This window comes from Harpia harpyja, chromosome 5 (genome assembly GCF_026419915.1).
Source record: "Harpia harpyja isolate bHarHar1 chromosome 5, bHarHar1 primary haplotype, whole genome shotgun sequence".
Lineage (NCBI taxonomy): Eukaryota > Metazoa > Chordata > Aves > Accipitriformes > Accipitridae > Harpia > Harpia harpyja.
Genome location: NC_068944.1, coordinates 8,741,305 through 8,759,442, shown reverse-complemented (window position 1 = coordinate 8,759,442; position 18,138 = coordinate 8,741,305). Strand labels below are relative to the sequence as shown.

The 18,138-nt window shown below is 42.0% G+C and overlaps 1 protein-coding gene across 1 annotated transcript in view; it reads right to left on the bottom strand.

Moving 5' to 3' along the window:
* The window catches only part of GALNT12 (polypeptide N-acetylgalactosaminyltransferase 12), a 47,410-nt gene that overhangs the window by 2,224 nt on the left and 27,048 nt on the right, over positions 1 to 18,138 (bottom strand). The window contains exons 7-9 of the mRNA XM_052788434.1: positions 15,859 to 15,990; positions 9,087 to 9,200; positions 2,191 to 2,346 (exon numbers count right to left, since the gene is read on the bottom strand). Of these exons, the coding sequence (XP_052644394.1) occupies positions 2,191 to 2,346; positions 9,087 to 9,200; positions 15,859 to 15,990 (402 nt within the window). The remainder of the gene's footprint in view (positions 1 to 2,190; positions 2,347 to 9,086; positions 9,201 to 15,858; positions 15,991 to 18,138) is intronic.

Genomic DNA, 18,138 nt, shown 5'->3' with positions numbered 1-18,138 from the left:
TTAGTGGAAAAGGCAAAAATATCTGTGTGCCCCTTGTCTGCAGGTGTGTGTGGAGTCAGCTTGCTTTGCTGGAGGGCAGCACAGCTGCCTCAGAGGTGTAAGGTCTGACAGGCCTCCGCAGTCAGATTCCCGAAAAAACACATTTGGAGGCCTCAGGCCCTCCTATTATGTGAGTCTCCGAGATCGTTTCATCTCCAGCTCTGTCAACGAGGACAGCGAGCTGCAAAAAGGCAGCGTAGCCAGCTGTGGAGAATCGCCCTGCTCCGAGACCATTCCCTTGGCCCTGGTGACATTCCCACACGTAACCACTTCCAAAGCCTCTGGCGGCCTCAAAAGAAAAACGCCAACGCCATGTTTCTGAGCGTAACCTTGACTCCTTTGGAAGTCTGCTCCTCCCGTCGTCAGGAGTACCGCACTAATTGCGCCTTGAGCCACAGCCCCTAATGCCCAGCAGCGCGTGCTTGCTCACGGGCTTGCTGACGGACTTGGCTGCTGAATGACTTTCCCGTTTCCGTTGCGATAATTCAAATTTTCGAGCGGACTAATCAATATCTGCCTCGCTTGTTTTTGACTCGGTGCCCGTAAGAACTTAATTCTTGCCAGGCTGCTGGGAAGGCTGTTCGAATCTTTGATTATGCTACATCTATAAGGACAGCGTCTGACACTTCTCCGCATAAAGCAAGAGAAATGTGGTGCTGACATCTCACCCATCACTTGCCTTAAAAGGTGGGGACTGGTGATTTTGATTTAATGCAATAGAAGAGGAAGAATTGGAGCAGAGCAGTACATTCAAATCACACACAGGCACAAAGTGATCATGAGGAAGAAAGAAGATTTAAAATAATTCCTAAAGTTTCAGATGCTAAAAGTTAATGGTTAGGAATGCAGTGGGAACAGATATATTCCAAAACTGTGTTTTCTCAATTATTTCCTGAGGGTCATACATCATCTTGGGGATTAATGCATATGACCTTGAAAAATTTTGTTAAAAGTCAGCATTAAAAATGAAACATCATTTATAAAGTCAGCCTTCTAAATATTTTGTTTTGCTCAGTAATATCACTGAGAGCTTCAGTCTGGACTAGATTTAGTGAATGGACAGAAGTTTTCGTATTTTTCTTTAGAATTTACTCTGCCACCTATCACTGGTGGTAGTACCTAAGCATGAAATCTGTCAACCGTGGAGCCTGTAGAGTTTAGATGCATTATGCAGACACCTTATGTAAATATACCATTTTGATATATTATGTGACCTTTTCCCTTAGCCAAATAATAACACTCCAGAACCTGACCAAGGCCATCATTTTTCATCCCATTTATTTTCTCTCAGGCATCCAGGAACTCCTTTAGAGATTAAAAACTACTAAACACAAGGTTTTCTAAGATCACATGTTATGTTTATTAAATTTACTCCATACTTCTCAGTATTTCTTCCCTTTGGGAGTAGGCATTAAGGTCAAAGAAGAGAGGTACAGATTTGCCGAGTCCCCACAGCCAGTAAGATGCGTCCTGTGTAGGGGCAGGAGTATTGCGGAAGGTATTTTTTGATGGTGCATCAAATTACACAACTGCACATTACACTGCAGAAAGGCTCAGGGAGCACTTCTGGTGCTCACGCAAAGGGTCACGAGAGATGGTTTGCAGAGGAGAAGCAGCAGCTAGCTGCTCAAAAGGAGGGAAGAGTGTAAAGTAATGGTGGTATATGAAGTATCAGGGATATATGGTGGTTTGAATACTGGGAAATAAAAGAAGTCCATGAAAGGAGAGCAGAAGTAGGCCAGCAATGAGACTGGGTGGGGAAGGGGTATATGGAGGCACCTCATTTCTCAGAAGAAAGTAGGGGTGAGATGTGAGACAGAACTGAGCAGCTCGCAGAGCACGCTTGATGTGGATCAGGCAAAGAGAGACCTCCGCCAACCTTCCCAGCTCTTTTGAGGTTAAGAAGGGCGCTTTCCTTCCTCTCATCTTCCTTTTCTTTATGACTGGCATGCTCTTCACCTGCACGCTGCTGCTACCCTGGTTCTGTGTTCAGATATTAAAAGCCAAGATAGCGTATTTCTCCCAGAGATCTATGCCGATGTTGTGGCCTGCATGATGTGCAGGCAGTAAGATAAAAAGAAAAAAACTCAACAGTTCTCCTTCTACCCACTCCCCCAAAAAACAAACCCAAAACTAAGCAGGCACACTTACCTCTCTGAAAATGAACCTCTGGTTTTCAGGAATATTGTGGACATTTTCTTGACACAAGTACATTGTCAAGTAATCGGTCCCTGAATCGACTGCTGCACAGACTTCAGGCTGTCGGGTGTTGTAACGTATTTCATTATGGGATGTGTACTCGAAAAACTACAAACCCAAGAGAAGAAACAAAGGACAACAGTCATTTCATATGTACACAAGAAAGTATAAGAAGGATATACTAAGATACTATAATTAAGTTCACATATAAAAGTTGCTACTGTGGAGAGAAAGTCTGCCAAAAATATTCAAGGAGCCTTAACTTCTGCCGTTTGCCTATTATTTTACAGAAAATCAATCTCACCACAGCACTGCTTTACTCTGCTAGCACTTAAAATGTAAGAAATGCTGAATAAATGCCCTGGAAAACAGATGTTCCAGCATTAAAGAACTTACAAAATTTGACTGTAATATTCTACTTTCACATTCTAGTTCACCCTTAAAAATGTGATGGAAAACAGTTTATAGCCTGACATTATGCCTTCTTAATTCAGTTGTCACAAAACAATGTTACTTTTAATTAAGAAGTTGCTCACTGCGTAGTTCAAATGCAGTTCGGTCAAGGTTCATTTCCAGTTACAAAGTACTCAGGATGCATGGTGATGAGCATTTTATTATATAACATTTTAAGATATTATTTGAAGCAAATCAGCTACAGCTGCTTTTAAACACGAACAGAATTTTATTAAAGACAATTTACTGGCTTTGCTTGTTGTACAATACTCTACAGGTGTTCTGAACATGCTCTAAAACATCTTGGCTTCTGTAGCAATTATGGTTGGAGACTTCCTTAAAGTTTTCCTACTTATCATGGAGATTTGCCAGATTTTGGACTTCATTAAAGAGCGCCAGAGTTTGAGAGTTGTTTGTATTTAGCACACTTGTAAATAATTTAGATGACTATAGTGCACGGATGTGTGTTTAGATCTGATTTAGATTATACTCAGTAGAGGAGAGTTTTATACACATCAGAAAATTGCTTGTTACCAATAGTATAGCTGCATTAGTGGAAACCAATAAAAGGATGAGGGAGAGAAGAAATATCTTCTTTTGTTTCACCCCTGGAGAAAGAGACTGTAAGGCTGTGTGAAGGGGACTGTACCAATTCAGAAATGTCGTATATACTTGAACTTACCACAAAACCATCCTTAACAGCCACCAAGGCTAATTAACCTTGAAAGAGAACCTGGAAATGCGGTTTTAATGTAAACAGGACCGTGTGATTACAAAGTCTGCAGTCATCCCTTTCCAGGTGTAAGAGCTCTGATCTAGACTACACTGATGGTAGTTGTTTCCTGAAATCTGCCCCTCCTTTTATCAGAATCAGGAATTTCTCTGCTGAGGTGGCTGTCGCAGCCGTACACACACCAACGCTGCCTACTGTGTCAGCCTGTAGAGCTTCATGGCTTTTTTTTTTTTTCCCCAGCAATGATGCAAGTGACTGACCCCCGAGAATTAACCTGTGTGCCACCATTCATTTGTGGTAAGCCATACAGGGAAGTGAGTGTTTCAAGAAAGCAACTTCAAGTTTGAAGTCTACCTGCTGACGTAACACCCAGAAGACTCTGATTTTCCCTTGAAACCCATTGCTAGGGCCTGTTCCTATGATGTAGGCTGCACTGCCTTTACGACATTTGCTTTATGCCAGAAATGTCTCATCATCAAAAGTCAATTGTGATAATATTTGCCCAATTTTTATTACTATTTTTTACCCTAATAGGCAGGGGCTATTCCCCAGCCTTCAGGCTTTAGTTCCCAGGTTTGGTATCTGATTGGGACATGGAAAGCCTGCTTCTTCAGGCAGCACAGTGAGCTATAAGGGCACTCATTTTAAGCCTATGACTCCTGAATAAAGAAAAAGCTTCACTCCTGCTAGTTTATGTCTGGATGGACACTTTTTTATAGCTGCCACTTTTACAAGGCCACATTTAGAGCCTTACTCGTTAGTGGATTTATTAGGTATAACTCTTTTTAGCAATTTGTATACAGTATCACTGAAAGCCTGCAAGCTGCTGATTGTACCAGGTGCATCAAGAGTAGATGGAGCGGCTACTAGGTCAAAGCGCTCCTTACTACTGACATCTTTCCTGAATGGCCTCTCAAGGACTTGCACCAGATTTTGGAGGAGAAGAGCAAGTAAAATGGTTAATTTCTGGGTAACATGAAGGATTGAGGTTATAGTATTAGCAAGCAAGCACTCCTGCCTCCTTGCCCAATGAACACTATACAGTTCTTTACCCTTTACGGCTTCAAATGGAATAAATACTTCAGGCTTCGGGCTTTTTTTTTTACATGAGATAAACCTCTTCCTCCTCAAAAGGTGAAGTGTTTTTTAGTGCTCTTTCCTTGCCCAGTGGGTTCTGTGGGCAGAAAGGAAGCATTATCAAACTGATGCATAGCCCAGTAACTAGTAGCCTTACTGCATTTCTTTCCTTCAGAGAACCAGTAGATTCCCTGAAGTGCTACTGGGAAACTCGATGAGGCCTTTTATCCAGTGTCTGCAGCTTCTGGGTGATCTATGGGATATGCTCCAGCTGCATCAGGGCTCTGTGGTACCAGGGATGGAGGCAGATTTTGGCTACCTCACCAGACCCTGAAACACACTCTCATCCCTCTCTGTGCCTGGCTACCGCTCTTCTGCACGCACGAAGAAGTTTGCACTCGATGGGTAGAACCAGCAGAGAGGTTACGAGGTCTGATACCCCTTTCACAGAAAACCCAAGGGCTTTGCTAAGCTTTTTGTTTGCCTCTCCCTATTTGCCTTAAATCTATCGGCCGCAAATGGGAATATTGGAGGGGTAATGTCAGGCAAAGCAGGCTGCTCAGTGGTTTCCCATCGTCTTACCACATCAGGTCGGCTTCCTGCCGTCATGCGTTGGTGCCCTCTGTACTGCTTCCCAGCCACGCCATGAAGGGCAATGGGCTGTACTGGTGCTGAATTTCAAAGCCTTTCATTCTCATCTACCAGGGCAGACACTTCCACATCTGCAGCCTGAGGTGCAAGCACCGAGTAGCCACTGTTTTGTGTATTTTCTGCCTTTCTTCCACATACACTCAGCTCCTATCACCACAGTCATATCCTCACCTTCTTGCTATAATGAACACGCTAATTTTAAACAATCCACAGTTAGCTTTCTTACTGCTTACACAAAAGCAACTCAAAAGGAGTAAAGGGAACTCTCTCACTTAGGCCAAGGATTCAAGGAAAAATAGCAACAAAATACCAGGGACCTTAGTTTCTGAGAGTGGTTTTACTTACTGAGACATAAAATGGGAGCAGGTGCTGGACTTTATAAATAATCGAGAGCAGAGAGCTCTCTCCTCTCAGCACAGTGCACGCAGATATTCAGAGGTCACTTTAAGCGGAGAATTGCTTCCAGTGCAAAGAGCTTTTGCAGTTGTCCCCTACATAAACAGCCACCTGCCACTACCATACCATGCCAGAGGATGGGTGTACTGGAGTGTAAGACACATATGGCTGACCAAGTTAACCTTCATAATGTTAAATCCTATCAGGATATTTTTGGAGAATAACTTTACTGAGCTGTACTCCGGAAAATAAACTTCATTCCTTTATACCATGAGACAGTGTGAATGTGCAGCAGGGAGCACTATTTGAGGAAGAAAGTGATGAATGGTGGAACAAACTCTGCAACTGAAAGAAGGGATGAGAAGGAGAAGACTAGAGAATTAAAAATGAGAGCTAGCCAGGAAAGAAGAAAGGCACGTGAAAAGAAGCAAAACGTCACCTAGTGTGGGTAGTAACTGGTAGGAGGAGTAAGTGAGGGGACAGACAGAGCAAGGGTGTTAGAGAAGGACTGGGAGCCAGCCAGCATGGAAAAGAAAGCGTTAAACAGCACGGAGTGGAGAAACTGGAGCTGTCTGTGAGGTGGTGCAGGACAGGGGACTGGAGCGAAGCTTTGTAATGAGGGTTTGCTGCTAAAGCTGTGTATAGGTAATGAGTGGAGTGATGAGGGCAGACCGGAGGAGAGCAGGCAGAAGAGCTTGGGATTAGGATAGCAGATACCCTTCCAAGGACAAAACAGAAGTTAAGGGCTGCCTGTTGTCAGCAAACATCTATGAAACTCTGGGGTGAAGTGCCTCGCTCTCCTCAGCGTTGATACAACTAGAGAATGACCAACCTTGTCACCATCAGTTCCATCAGCTGACAGCAGTAGATGTACATGTGGGAGATTTGACCCGTTTGGTCCTGCCACTGTCACCTGCCAACTAAGCTAAGGAATTCACACCACCAGGAACAGCCTGTTACCTTTTAAGAATGACTGTCAAAAGGGCAGGGTGACGGGAAGGAAATAGAGAGAAATGTCCTGCTGGTAGGTTTCATGGCTATTTGTGAGCCAGAAAAAGGAGGTGCAAGTTCAGCAATCCTGACTTCTACTTCCCATCTCACTTGTGCTTCTACATCTTATTTTAGCCTCCCTCTGTTCCCTCACCCGCAGCTCTTCCTGCTGTCCACTACTTCTCCTGCAACTACTACCTGTCACCCCTACTTGTGCCCCCGTTTGCCAGCTGGTACCTCTGCTCCCACCTTCAGTCCCCCTGCCCTTTTCCACTAAACGGGTCTCCAGTGATTCTGCTTGTTCCATGCTCCCTCGCAGTAGCTCCTAACTACTCCTTCCTCTGCCACACATGCCCTGCTTCTCGCCTGTTGCCCTACCTCTGTCCCAAAATTCTTGTGCCCTCTGTCACTTTGGCCCCCTTTCCCTGGCTCCCGTCAGCCCTCCCATGCCTTTTGCCCATTTCACTAATATTGTTCTGCCCATTTCCTGTGTTTAGCCTTCCCTCCTCAAACTCTGCAATTCTCTTGTCTCACCTCATATTTTCTTTTCTCGGTTTATATTGCAGTCGGATAGTTTTTCCATTTCTCCTTCCTCCTGCTGCCTGGATGCCAGCAGAGGGAGCAGTAATGGCACAGCTCTCAGTGCGGTGCCTGCTATCGCAGGTACGTGGATGCATTGTACCGTCAGCAGAGATATAAGAACTATTAATATCCAGTGGTGTGATATCTTTGCAGCAAACTCAGTTAATCTTTTAGTGCTAGCTAAACAAAGGATAACTGTAAAAATGTCATCTCATGACAATTCAACTCTGAATTGTACTTCTCTTTTGCTTTCACCTTTTATCCTACGTCTTTATTTTTTCTTGGTGGAAGGGATAAACTTTAAATAAACTTTTTTGCTCAGAGAAACACAAAAAGATTCAACCCCTTTCCTCTCTTTAGTCTTTAATACCAGGGAAAAAAAAAAGATCTATAAATACCTTTTGCACGTGAGCATGTAATCCCATACATTAAATACTTCTTCATCTACATAAGCAATCAACTCTTCCTCATAAGGATGTGGCTTAACTAGGCTATCTTCTATATAGGTGTATAGAAGTATGCTTAACTTGGGCATGGAGCCGAACTGAAGGAGTAAAATGGGTTGGTGTGGCATGGCTTAGCGTGCTTGACATGTATCTGTCAGTACCGAGATCCTTTGGCTTTTATGACGCAAGATTCTCCTCCTACCCCCCCCTACATCTTGGCCTCCAGGACAGAAACATTAGGAAAGTTAAGACATAAACTAGACATAAACTAATAAATAATACTAAATAATAGTTCTAATACTTCAGGCAATAAACTTGCTATCAGAAACAAATCTACTTCCTTTTAAGATCCGAAGCACAGTGCTCAGACTGTTGTTTTCCTTTTCTCATTTAAAATGCAATTCATATTAGAAGCTTTCTCCTCAGTAGAGACTTGTTTTTCACTCCTCAAGCTTTTATATTTTTTTAAAGCAGAGTTCAGAAAGATAACAGATACACTGCTTATCTGCCACATCTCTGGTTCTTTTCCTAACTTGTTTTTCCTTTCCTAACTGAATGTTTGGATTAATTTCCTTAAAAAAACCCAAACAGTCAAGCCACCCAAACTGTCATTGGGTTATGTACTTACTCTCAACAAGACCCTACACATTTCTCCACCCGTCCCCACTAGGAGCATGCCATATAGTCTAATCTGGGTTAGAAACCAAAAATCAAGCTAGATAGGCAAGTACACGTTACACGCCACACATCAAACACCAAACCGCAATTCTAGAAGGTGGCCACTCAAAACCATGCGAAATGGCCACTGTAGATGGGCACACGGTGCCCCACAACACTTTTACCACGACGTTATACAGAGAGCTTTACAGGTATCATAACTAACCACTGCTGTACACAGTTTCAATCAGCACAGAGAAAGACACCAGCAAGAACTTTCAGCTTCAGAAGTTAAAACCAAGAGAGCAAGAATGAAAGTGTTAGAGGGGATCCCTGCTCTCCAGGATTCTGGAGCCCGAGCCCAGGAGGACATTTCTGTGGAGTGGAGTACAGGAGAAGATGCCGCCCAAAACCTCCTGTACAGTTAGACAAGCACCAAGAGGAAGCGGCACGGTGACGGACACAGGCAGAACTAGGCGAGGTTTGCAACGTTATTAAGGGCTTTGGAGATGTGGACAGACAAAAGTTCAGAGATGTGCTGGTCTGCCCAAGACCAGCTGGAGATGAGCGGACACTGGCCTATAAGCACTGTAGCCGCACTGCTGTGCTATTAACCCCTGCTAATGAGCTCTGTGGAAAGGCATAATTAAGGTATGCATGAGTTCCCTGGTCTGGGTAGACAGGTCTTCAGAATGAAGAAAATCTGACCTGAAGATACATCAAAATTAAAAGAATCAAAATTGGATCCAAGATCACCTCACTGTGGCAACATATTCTCTCAGCCCTACTGCAATGCCTTTACCACACTTTTTTACATTACAACCATAGTGTTGGTCAAAATGAAAATATAACATGAATCTTACCTGATTTTGTCCCATGCCGTGACATGGGTACAGTATGATCCTGTGTCCAGTTACTTGATGTTCATTTGTAGGGTTATAATCAAAACAGAAGTTTGCCATTCCTCTATTCTTCAGCTAATCAAAACAAAAGAATATTTTAAAGTATTAATCTAAAGTAAGGAAGATATGCTGCAGTCACTTTACACCCAACCTGCTGGGCTGTGAGGTTTATATCCCAGAGCTGGTGCAAATTAACTGGAATAGATCAAATGGATCCAATGGCAACAGCTCTCTGACTAATGTGAAATAAAACTGTTGGGACCAGTCTTGACTTCGGGCATTGAAGCAGCCAGACACGATGGCTTCCCCTAGGAACAACACCGTGTTCCAGTGTATTTGCAAATGAAGTAGGTAGGAACTATGAAAAGGTGTGTTAAAACCCAACAAGCCAGCAACTCATGCAGAACAAAAGAGTCTGCCATATTTTTTTTTTTTCCCCCAGGATCTACTTGTTCAATTTTCTTGTGAAAAGATAACTACATACTTTTCTCAGTTTGTCAAATGGGAGACAGTAGAAGGATTTGTTCTTGAAAGGACTCCAGTACCCTCTTGAGGTTGAACAAGCAGACAGATTTTAAGACCAGAAAGCATGAAAGTGGATGAGAGACATCTTTGGAAAGAGACACTAAGTGTGATATTAAACATTCTTTACCAGTGTTGCTGATCTCTGACACAATAGTGCATAACTTTTAGATTAAATTTTAAAGTATTAAGTTACCCGATTTTAAAAACATCAGGCTAATTAACAAGGATTTGCATTTAAGTATTCAGGAGGCAAAAGTAACTGAAAACAAGGTAAACAATGCCATAACAATTACTGACTCCAAGTATTAGCCACTTAACCAAATTTAAAATTACACAGAGCAAAACAGGTTCTGTAAACATAGGTTCGAGCTGAACGCCTCCGTTACTGAGTGTAATTATATCACAGACAGAAAGAATAAGCAGAGTAAGTCTCAGAAGATTACTTCAGCAAGGTGTAATTTCGCCGCTCTTCCCTAGTCGTGATAATTGTATGCTCAGTTTTTAATGTGGAGAATGAACGGACACGAAGGGATTGCAGAAGGCTAAAACCAAACAAACAAGACAAACCCCGCAGGACCCAAACCCACCACAGAGCAAACCACACAAGTTGGAAAATTAAATACTCGTGTTCTACGTATATTTTGCTTTCCCAACTTCTACTTTTATTGCTACCCGATGTTTTCTTTCCACTGCTTTGTGCCCACTCCCGCTGAAAGACAGCCAAGCTCTCGGCGCTCTGCATGCCTGGGCTGCCGGCCCAAGGCAACAGCAATACACTGGGGGGCTGGGGAGGACCACCAAGCCGCCACGGCTCGGGGCCCCTTGCAGGTCTGCTGGGGCCGTGAGGCTCTCCTGTGGGAGCCAAATGTACGAACGGAGGACTGAAGCCCTACCCTTAGAGGTTTTGCCTCGTAATTCCTCTCTGAACATGTTTCCACTATGCATTCGGTGTAATCTGTCAGTACGGGATAAACTAACATCTCAATTTGGTGTATGATAAAATTCATCCTTAGTTTTAGCGCCCAAGTTTACCAGAAGCGAAAGAAACCCCCTGGGTACCCTTTCTACAGAAAGCACTGCTTGGTTTGATGGGAACGCGCTAGACCACTGCACCCCTCCTCGAGCTGTCAAAAGAAGACATTTTGTTTACCTTTATAACACGAGGCAAGAACTAAACTTAAAAAAAAACAGGAAAGAAAAGTGTCTTTTACAGATGATTTTAACACTACCATGGAACTACATAAACCAAACAGTAAGCTTCTCATGTTTCTCCCTTCTACATCAAGAAATGTCAATTTAAAGTCATAACCACTTAAAAATGGTAATTGTATCTCTAAAAACATAAATTGGTTTCGGTTGTTGTCAGCAGCTGTCCTCAGGATCAGAGGGTCTCTTATTAATATGTTTAATAACATATGACTTTGCCTGACTGTCTACTGGCTCCAAGGGATGATAAACGCAGCGAAGCCCTTATCCGTGGTGCCCTTCCAGACAGCCCAACGCCTTTGCTACTGCTCCGAGCGCGCGTTCTTCGCTGTCAGCCCCCGGCGCGTGCTCCCCTCTGTGGCCTGGAATTTTAAATAACCTATTTCAAAATGTCATGCACCACCAGAACTACGGTAACTCTCCTACTTATGTTACTTGATGCCCAAATACAGGCAAGAAAGCAAAAGCTGTGTAAAAGATTACTAACTTAAGCTTCATTTCAGATGGTTTAAAACTGAGCCTGTACTCCCAGGATGGTACCACGTATGTTCTCTCATTTTTCTCTTTCATGCATAAATGCCTGTGATATGTGCAGACATATTCCTAAACATACACGGTCCATATTCCAACCTGGTTCTTTTAGTTTGTTTTATCAGACATTGGTAGATGTTCTTTTATACCCACGCTTCATCAGGAAGCCTAAAAGATATTCAAGACCTAATTTGTGGGAATAGTGCATACTAAGCTGTTAAATGACCTGATCGGAAATGACAAAGATTTGAAAATAATCAGATTTGAAAATCCGATCACAGCACCATTTATGGAGGAAAAAAAAAAAAAAAAAAAATCCGCCCTCTGTTCCAAGGCAGAAAAAAGCATGAGAGAATTTGTGAAAGTAGTATTTTTCTCTTGTTAAATGAGAATACACAGTTGAAGTTCCTTTTACATGCAACAGCTGTATCAAAACAGTAATCATCCATTCATTTCTGAAGCAATCTTTGTTCCCGTATCCACCATAAATAAGTCATGCAATAAGAACAAAATTTTCTCCATGACTTACCTCAATTCTTTTGCAGAATGCTGCATTAGAGAAACAGAAGCAAGAAACAATGTTGATCACCTTGCCATTAAAAGACATAGTTCAGTTTTAAAAGGTTCTGCCCGTGCAGTATTAACTGGCTGGGTCTTTCTATGACGTTTGCCTCCTACTGAAACGTTGCAGGTGTACTCTACAATGCCATTTAGTTACCACTCGGTTTGGAGGCTGGGACAAGTAATAAACACCAACTACTGAGATATTCACCTCAGACCTTTATCCCTTACTGCTTGGAGAAATTTTAATCGGTTGTTTCCTAACATCTGGACACTTGCATATAACAACACAATACAGATGGCATTCTGTAAATAATTCTTAGTTTGGGGGGTTTTTTTAAGATAAAATCCTAAGCAAAGCATCAACAACAGATTTTTGACATTAAAACTTCATTACATTAGTTGATAAATACAGCCAGTGGAGCACAGCCAACCTTTCTCTTCATCCACAAAACAGATCAGAATCCTCTTTATTCCGCCACAGTGGCATTGGTGCTTATGTATTAGTGGTATGGGCAGATGATACGGTGGGACACAGTTAAGATGTGAATTTGTAGCAAGCCAACAGCTTCATGGTACTGACCAGGCGTAACCTTTTACCTCAAAGGTAATCCAAGAAGTCACAGGGAATGATTTTACTGAGTGTATGCCACTTTCATATCACCCTTTTGGAAAAAAACTTGTGAATATCCTCAGATTTCTGTTAACTTCTTAAGCGTGATGCTGAAATGGGTGTACAACGTTGACGACTAAGATCCTTTGAAGGAATCGATGATGAGACACTGCTGCTGGACTCCAGCTGCTCACCCCAGCAAGCCCAGATCGCTCTGGGAGGCTCAAGAACATACAAGCACGTGTCTCAAGTGATGGTGTGTTCACTTGAGATTAATATCAAACACTTGAATTTCTCACACTTCCTTTAAACAAGTCTGTCTCAAGCTTTCAGAGGCTGTACAACCAACGGAGTGGTGCATATTTTCCTGTGACGGGCATCAGATCTCCAGGTCTAGCCAGCCATAATCTTGGGTACCAATTCAATCTCAAGTGGCAGCTCTACAAACTGTATTATAATGCACTTTCAGAGGTATACCCTAGAGGAGGCTGTTTTGGAGCCTGATACCTCTGAGAACTTCTAACACCAGACATGCAATAGTCTCTTTAATTACATAACTTAAGCCACACAGCTAACATCTCTTCTTCTGTAAGCCTGTCCATATATATAATGTCTTATTTAGATAATTTTCAAAATGTTCTCTTTCATGTCACAGCAAAACAAAATTATTCATAGTTTTAAAGGCTTAAAATCTTTCTTCCTGATCTTTTTTTTTTTGTTAAGGTTATAATCTGGTCTAAATTAAAAGAAAATTATGACGAAGCATTTGGAAATTCATTGAAGAAGAAATGGTCTTGGGGGAAAATGTGGAAGGAAGCTGCCAATAGAAAAGTTCAAGTTTTTGATCTCCCAACTGATTCAGTCAGTCACAGATGCCTTTAAGGACAGGTGGTAAGAAGAGCCACCAGCTAGACAGTCACAATAGACATCTATCAGCTTAGTTGGTTCACATTCAGTTGGAAGAAAGATCAGCTAGAAACTGTTTAAGAACAAAGAAAAACTTCTCGAATCAGAACATAATACGGTCTCACTGCCAAGTGATCAAACTTAAAGAAAAGCAGAGATAAAATCCTGATTTTTGTGTCAACACTGTCTTTTAAAAGCAATCTGGATGCCAAGTTCAAAGCCAAATTCACTGGCTGACCATAATCTTTACCCTCAGCACAAGTGTCTGTTTGTCAGTGCATGGCACTGAATGCTGCTCAGTAATTCTTGCATTTATTTCAGCAACATATGGCTGACCTATGGGTAATCTTAGAAAGATTTTTCAACTTCAGTGTAAAAAATTTAAAGGGAGGGAGAAATCTCCATATCCCTCTGAAATCTCTTTAAACAGTTAAATAACCTTACACTAAGCTCTTAACAAAGCCAACACACTTAGACACAGCATTTTTGTGAACCAGAAAAGCACTACACGGCTAAGGCAGGAGTAAAGAACACGATCAATGATTCATTGAAGTTAGCAGATGGGACTCAATATCCACAAATCAGCTGAATCAGCAGGTGTCATTTTTGCACTGTCACTGCCTTAGAGTATAACTGTACTTCAATCACATTTTAAATTCTTCCTGCCAAAAAAAATGGTGTATTCTTAGTATGCTCACAACTAGATGACAGCATTTAAGCATTGTTTTTAGAGAAATATATAGAGCACACCTAAATTATGCTGTAGATACCTCAAGCAGCTCTGAACAAGAATTATTATTTCTAGGTATTGTCAACACCTTTCTTGAGGATGACATGTGCAGTTAAATCATGAAAGAAACTGCACAAATCCCTTCTTCTCCTCAGGAGGTTGAAGTGCTATCACTGCCACCAGTCTAGGCTTTGTTTTGGAGGGTGAAGGAGGGAGGCGGAGGGGAGGATAAGGTTACTGAAATGCGCCTGGAAGGTAAGTCTTGTAATATCTTATTGCTTCAACTGTCTCCGACCTTGTCAGTTAGCGAACCACACGCAAAACAACAAAAAAACAAACCAATGCTGTACCGGGGTCTGTTCAAGGTACCGGATAATGGTGGATATTACCTTTCATGCCAATGATCACACAGAGATACGAACTCAAGTGCGAGCTCCAAGACGAATGGAGGAGGGTGGCTTCTCCCTGTGAGACTCCCAGGGGCTTTGCTGCCAAGGGATGCGCTCCCTCCCTACGGGAGCTCCCGCAGCTCCCCGTGGGAAATACAGCTCCCTACGGGAAACCGCAGCGTGTCCACACTAGGATCTTTTTCGTTCAACAGGTAACAAAGCTATTAGGGAAGATGGTGGGGAAACTTGGTTCCTGTATGTCTTGTACGCCCACAGTGACCAGGTTTTTTCCTGCACCGAAGGAGATCCAGCAGAGACTGAGGAACCGAAGCGCAGATGGCAGCAAGACAAGACTGTTGTGATACGGGCTGGAGGCGATGCAGCAGCGTGGGAATGCAGCTTAGCTGGATGTGCAGAGTGATCGAGTTTTCAGCAGAAGTACTTCTAAGGCAATGTGGCATTGGTAATCAGGAAGGTATTTTATACAACTTTGCCAGGCAGAAAGGTGCAGTCTTGTCTCCCTAATAAAACACGCAGCACATATCTGCTGATTTTTCAGAGGAAGCAGGTATTTGCTGCATCATCTCTGCCTTCCTCCCTTCCAAATGAGATTACAGTAATGTGATATACATGGAGCTATAGTTTGTATTTATTTGTAAGCTGCAAATAGCATAGAAAGCTGTCGACTTAAAAAAAAAAAAGAGGATTCTGATATTGAACCAATGAAAATTGCTTGTGAACCTGTGCTGGTCTAAAGTGACCTCCAGATTAAAAATTAACGTGTTGGTTTCGACACACAGAGGATCCTGTATGATCTGGGAGCACATAGCACCAGCTCTCTTTCCCATCATCAGAGCATCATAGTTTTCATCAGATAAAATGTGCAAATACATGTTTCAAAGCACACTCTTTCTATTTTCAAGTTGACAACTAAGAACTAAAACACTTCAGTGTTCTCTTTTTTTTTGCTATTCAACATTTCAAGAAATAAAAAACGTCATCCTTTGCTGCCTTTAACACTCCCAAGATGTCACTTGGAAGGTGTAATTCATGGCAACATTACCTGTTCCCTTACCCTCTCACAGAACTCCTTCATAAACAGCATCCTCTAGAACAAAGATTCTGACAGAAATTCTGACATTTTAAAGCCTACCAATTCTAACTGAATTCTACCAAAATCCCAAACTGATTTTGGCATAAAAATACCTTCATACTGAGTTAGTAGGAGAGCTCAGAGAACCGCAAAGAGGTCCCTTCTCAGCAGCCACGTACCATTCCAAAGAAGCCTGGTCTGTCCTCGGGTACATGAAGCTCTGGGTACACGTTCTCCAAGAACCATTTGAAATCCTTACATTTCAGCTTCTCTCGAAGGAGTCTCCTTTCTGACACATCTCCGTATGGTTCCTGAAAGAAAAAAAAGATTAAAAAAAAACCCAACTAGAACAGATGCTCTCTTTTAAATTATCTGTATACATTATTAGGAACCATATGCTAAAGTGATGAGTAGGACTTTTAGCCAGGTAAAATCCCCATGTTTGGGTGCTGGATTTGATTTCATTATCCTTACATTTGTTAAAAGTTGGCAAAAAAGAATTGGAACGGCGCATGTAAAACTTTAGAATATTTTAGAAGACAGTTCATCTGAGAAAACTCCCCAAATCCGCAAGTAAGTCAGTCCTTGAATACGGATTGCTGGGAACTGAGAAGGCGTATTGGAAAATAAAACTTCCTTTAGCCAGATAATTGAAAATCTCAAAAGCAGTTAATGAATCTTGAGAATTTTAAATTATTCTACCATTATGTTCATTTGCAAATTACCTGTACAGACAGTTTTACACTCAGCTGATGAATTTGTAAAATCTGCTGATGTTTTCTTTGAACTTCAGAGTTTTGGGGTGTGGGGAGTATGAAATCTTAAACCTCCAGAGAAAAGCTTTCATTGCAGACTTTTCCCTGTCTATAGATTGGAGCAGAGATCACATCTTTTCATGTCTGTCTTCAAAAATCCATCTTTATATCGACTAGGGACTTCAGACAGTCAGGCACAAGATACCGTTTGCAGCCCCCAGATTTTTACAGGTAACTTGACACACTCTTTCATCAAACCACAAATATATTTGCATTTCTCAAAGCTGTGGAACTATCACTGAAAACACAAAGTAGATGTAAAACAGAGGCAGACATGCCCGCTTGAATAACAAACAGCATCACATATTAGCTCTGAGGTCTGAACATTAATCTTGAAGCGAAACTTTACGGAACCAAGTTCTGCAGCCATACCATCAATCATTTTCCCATTATGCTATGGAACTGAACATTTGGGTTAGATAGATAAAGGGCCTGAAGTCAACCGCTGCAACAAGTGGTGCACAGAGCATTACAGAAACCAGAGTGCATTGGCAGCAGCTTTGATACATGCAAAAAAACCACACGAGCCTCAGCTTACACCCACCGTGTTACAATACACCAATATGCAAAGCTTCCAATACTAACACATAAATATCCTTTAAAGTTAAAGTTCTGTCATCGCAGACATCAGCTGCCCAGAACTTTACAAGAAAAATTGCCAGCATTTATTGCTATTGTCTCTTGGCGTGTGACAAGCAGAATCAGCCTGGCATTGCCTGTGAGTTCCTGTCTTTGGATACACAAAACCCGTATTTCTCTCAAAGTCAGACTCTAATAATAAAACCTAAATGGCTTTTATGATGTTAAAGTAAAACAATTGTTACAAATGCATGGACTATAACAACCTAATTACCCAGTTTAATCTAAAGGCACGCGAGGTGGAAGCTAACCAAATTCAGCTTCCCCAGTCTCCTCCAGCATATCTTTTAAAAGCTTAATGGTTTCAAAAGCATTTTTTCCCCTGGCACGTCTGTTGGGGAAGGCCACTCAAACATGTGGGGAGCTCCCTGTCCCCCTACCTGGTCCCGAAGCTCTGGTCCGGCGTAGCCAGAGGTGGGTGCCCAGCAGCCCACCGCAGGGCAGTGCTCCCCGTGCACAAAACCAGAAAGCCGGCACTTGGGAAAGCTTTCCACGCAAAAAGAAGTGCCCGGGAAGATTAAGCACCTCCAGAAACAAGCAACAGCAGAGAATTATTTCTTTTAGGCCTGAATTTTGGACTCTGTGCCAGAGGTTCATCTGAGTCATTTCTAGACATTGTGAGGATATTTCAGTGTTATTGTCTTCCAGCCTGCAGGCCCCTCACAATAAATATATCCAAGCTATGAATTTGCTCTCTGCTTTACTGTTTTGACCTACTCAATTTTCACAGTATTTATCTCGTGAAAAATTCTGCAAACAAATTAGCTTGTATTTTCTTCCTCACGGAAAATAAAAATATTAACTTTTTTTTTTTGAAAAACAGTACTGAAACTTCAAATATTTTATTAGGAACATTTTCATCTGAGTTCCCAGGACTGCTTTTAATTAATTTAATCTTTGCAATATTGTTTTTTTTTTTTTTAATCAAATGTTGTACAGCAGTCAAACAGAAAAAATCCATTTTGTCTTACATCAGTCCAAAGTTTTACAATTATCACAAGACAG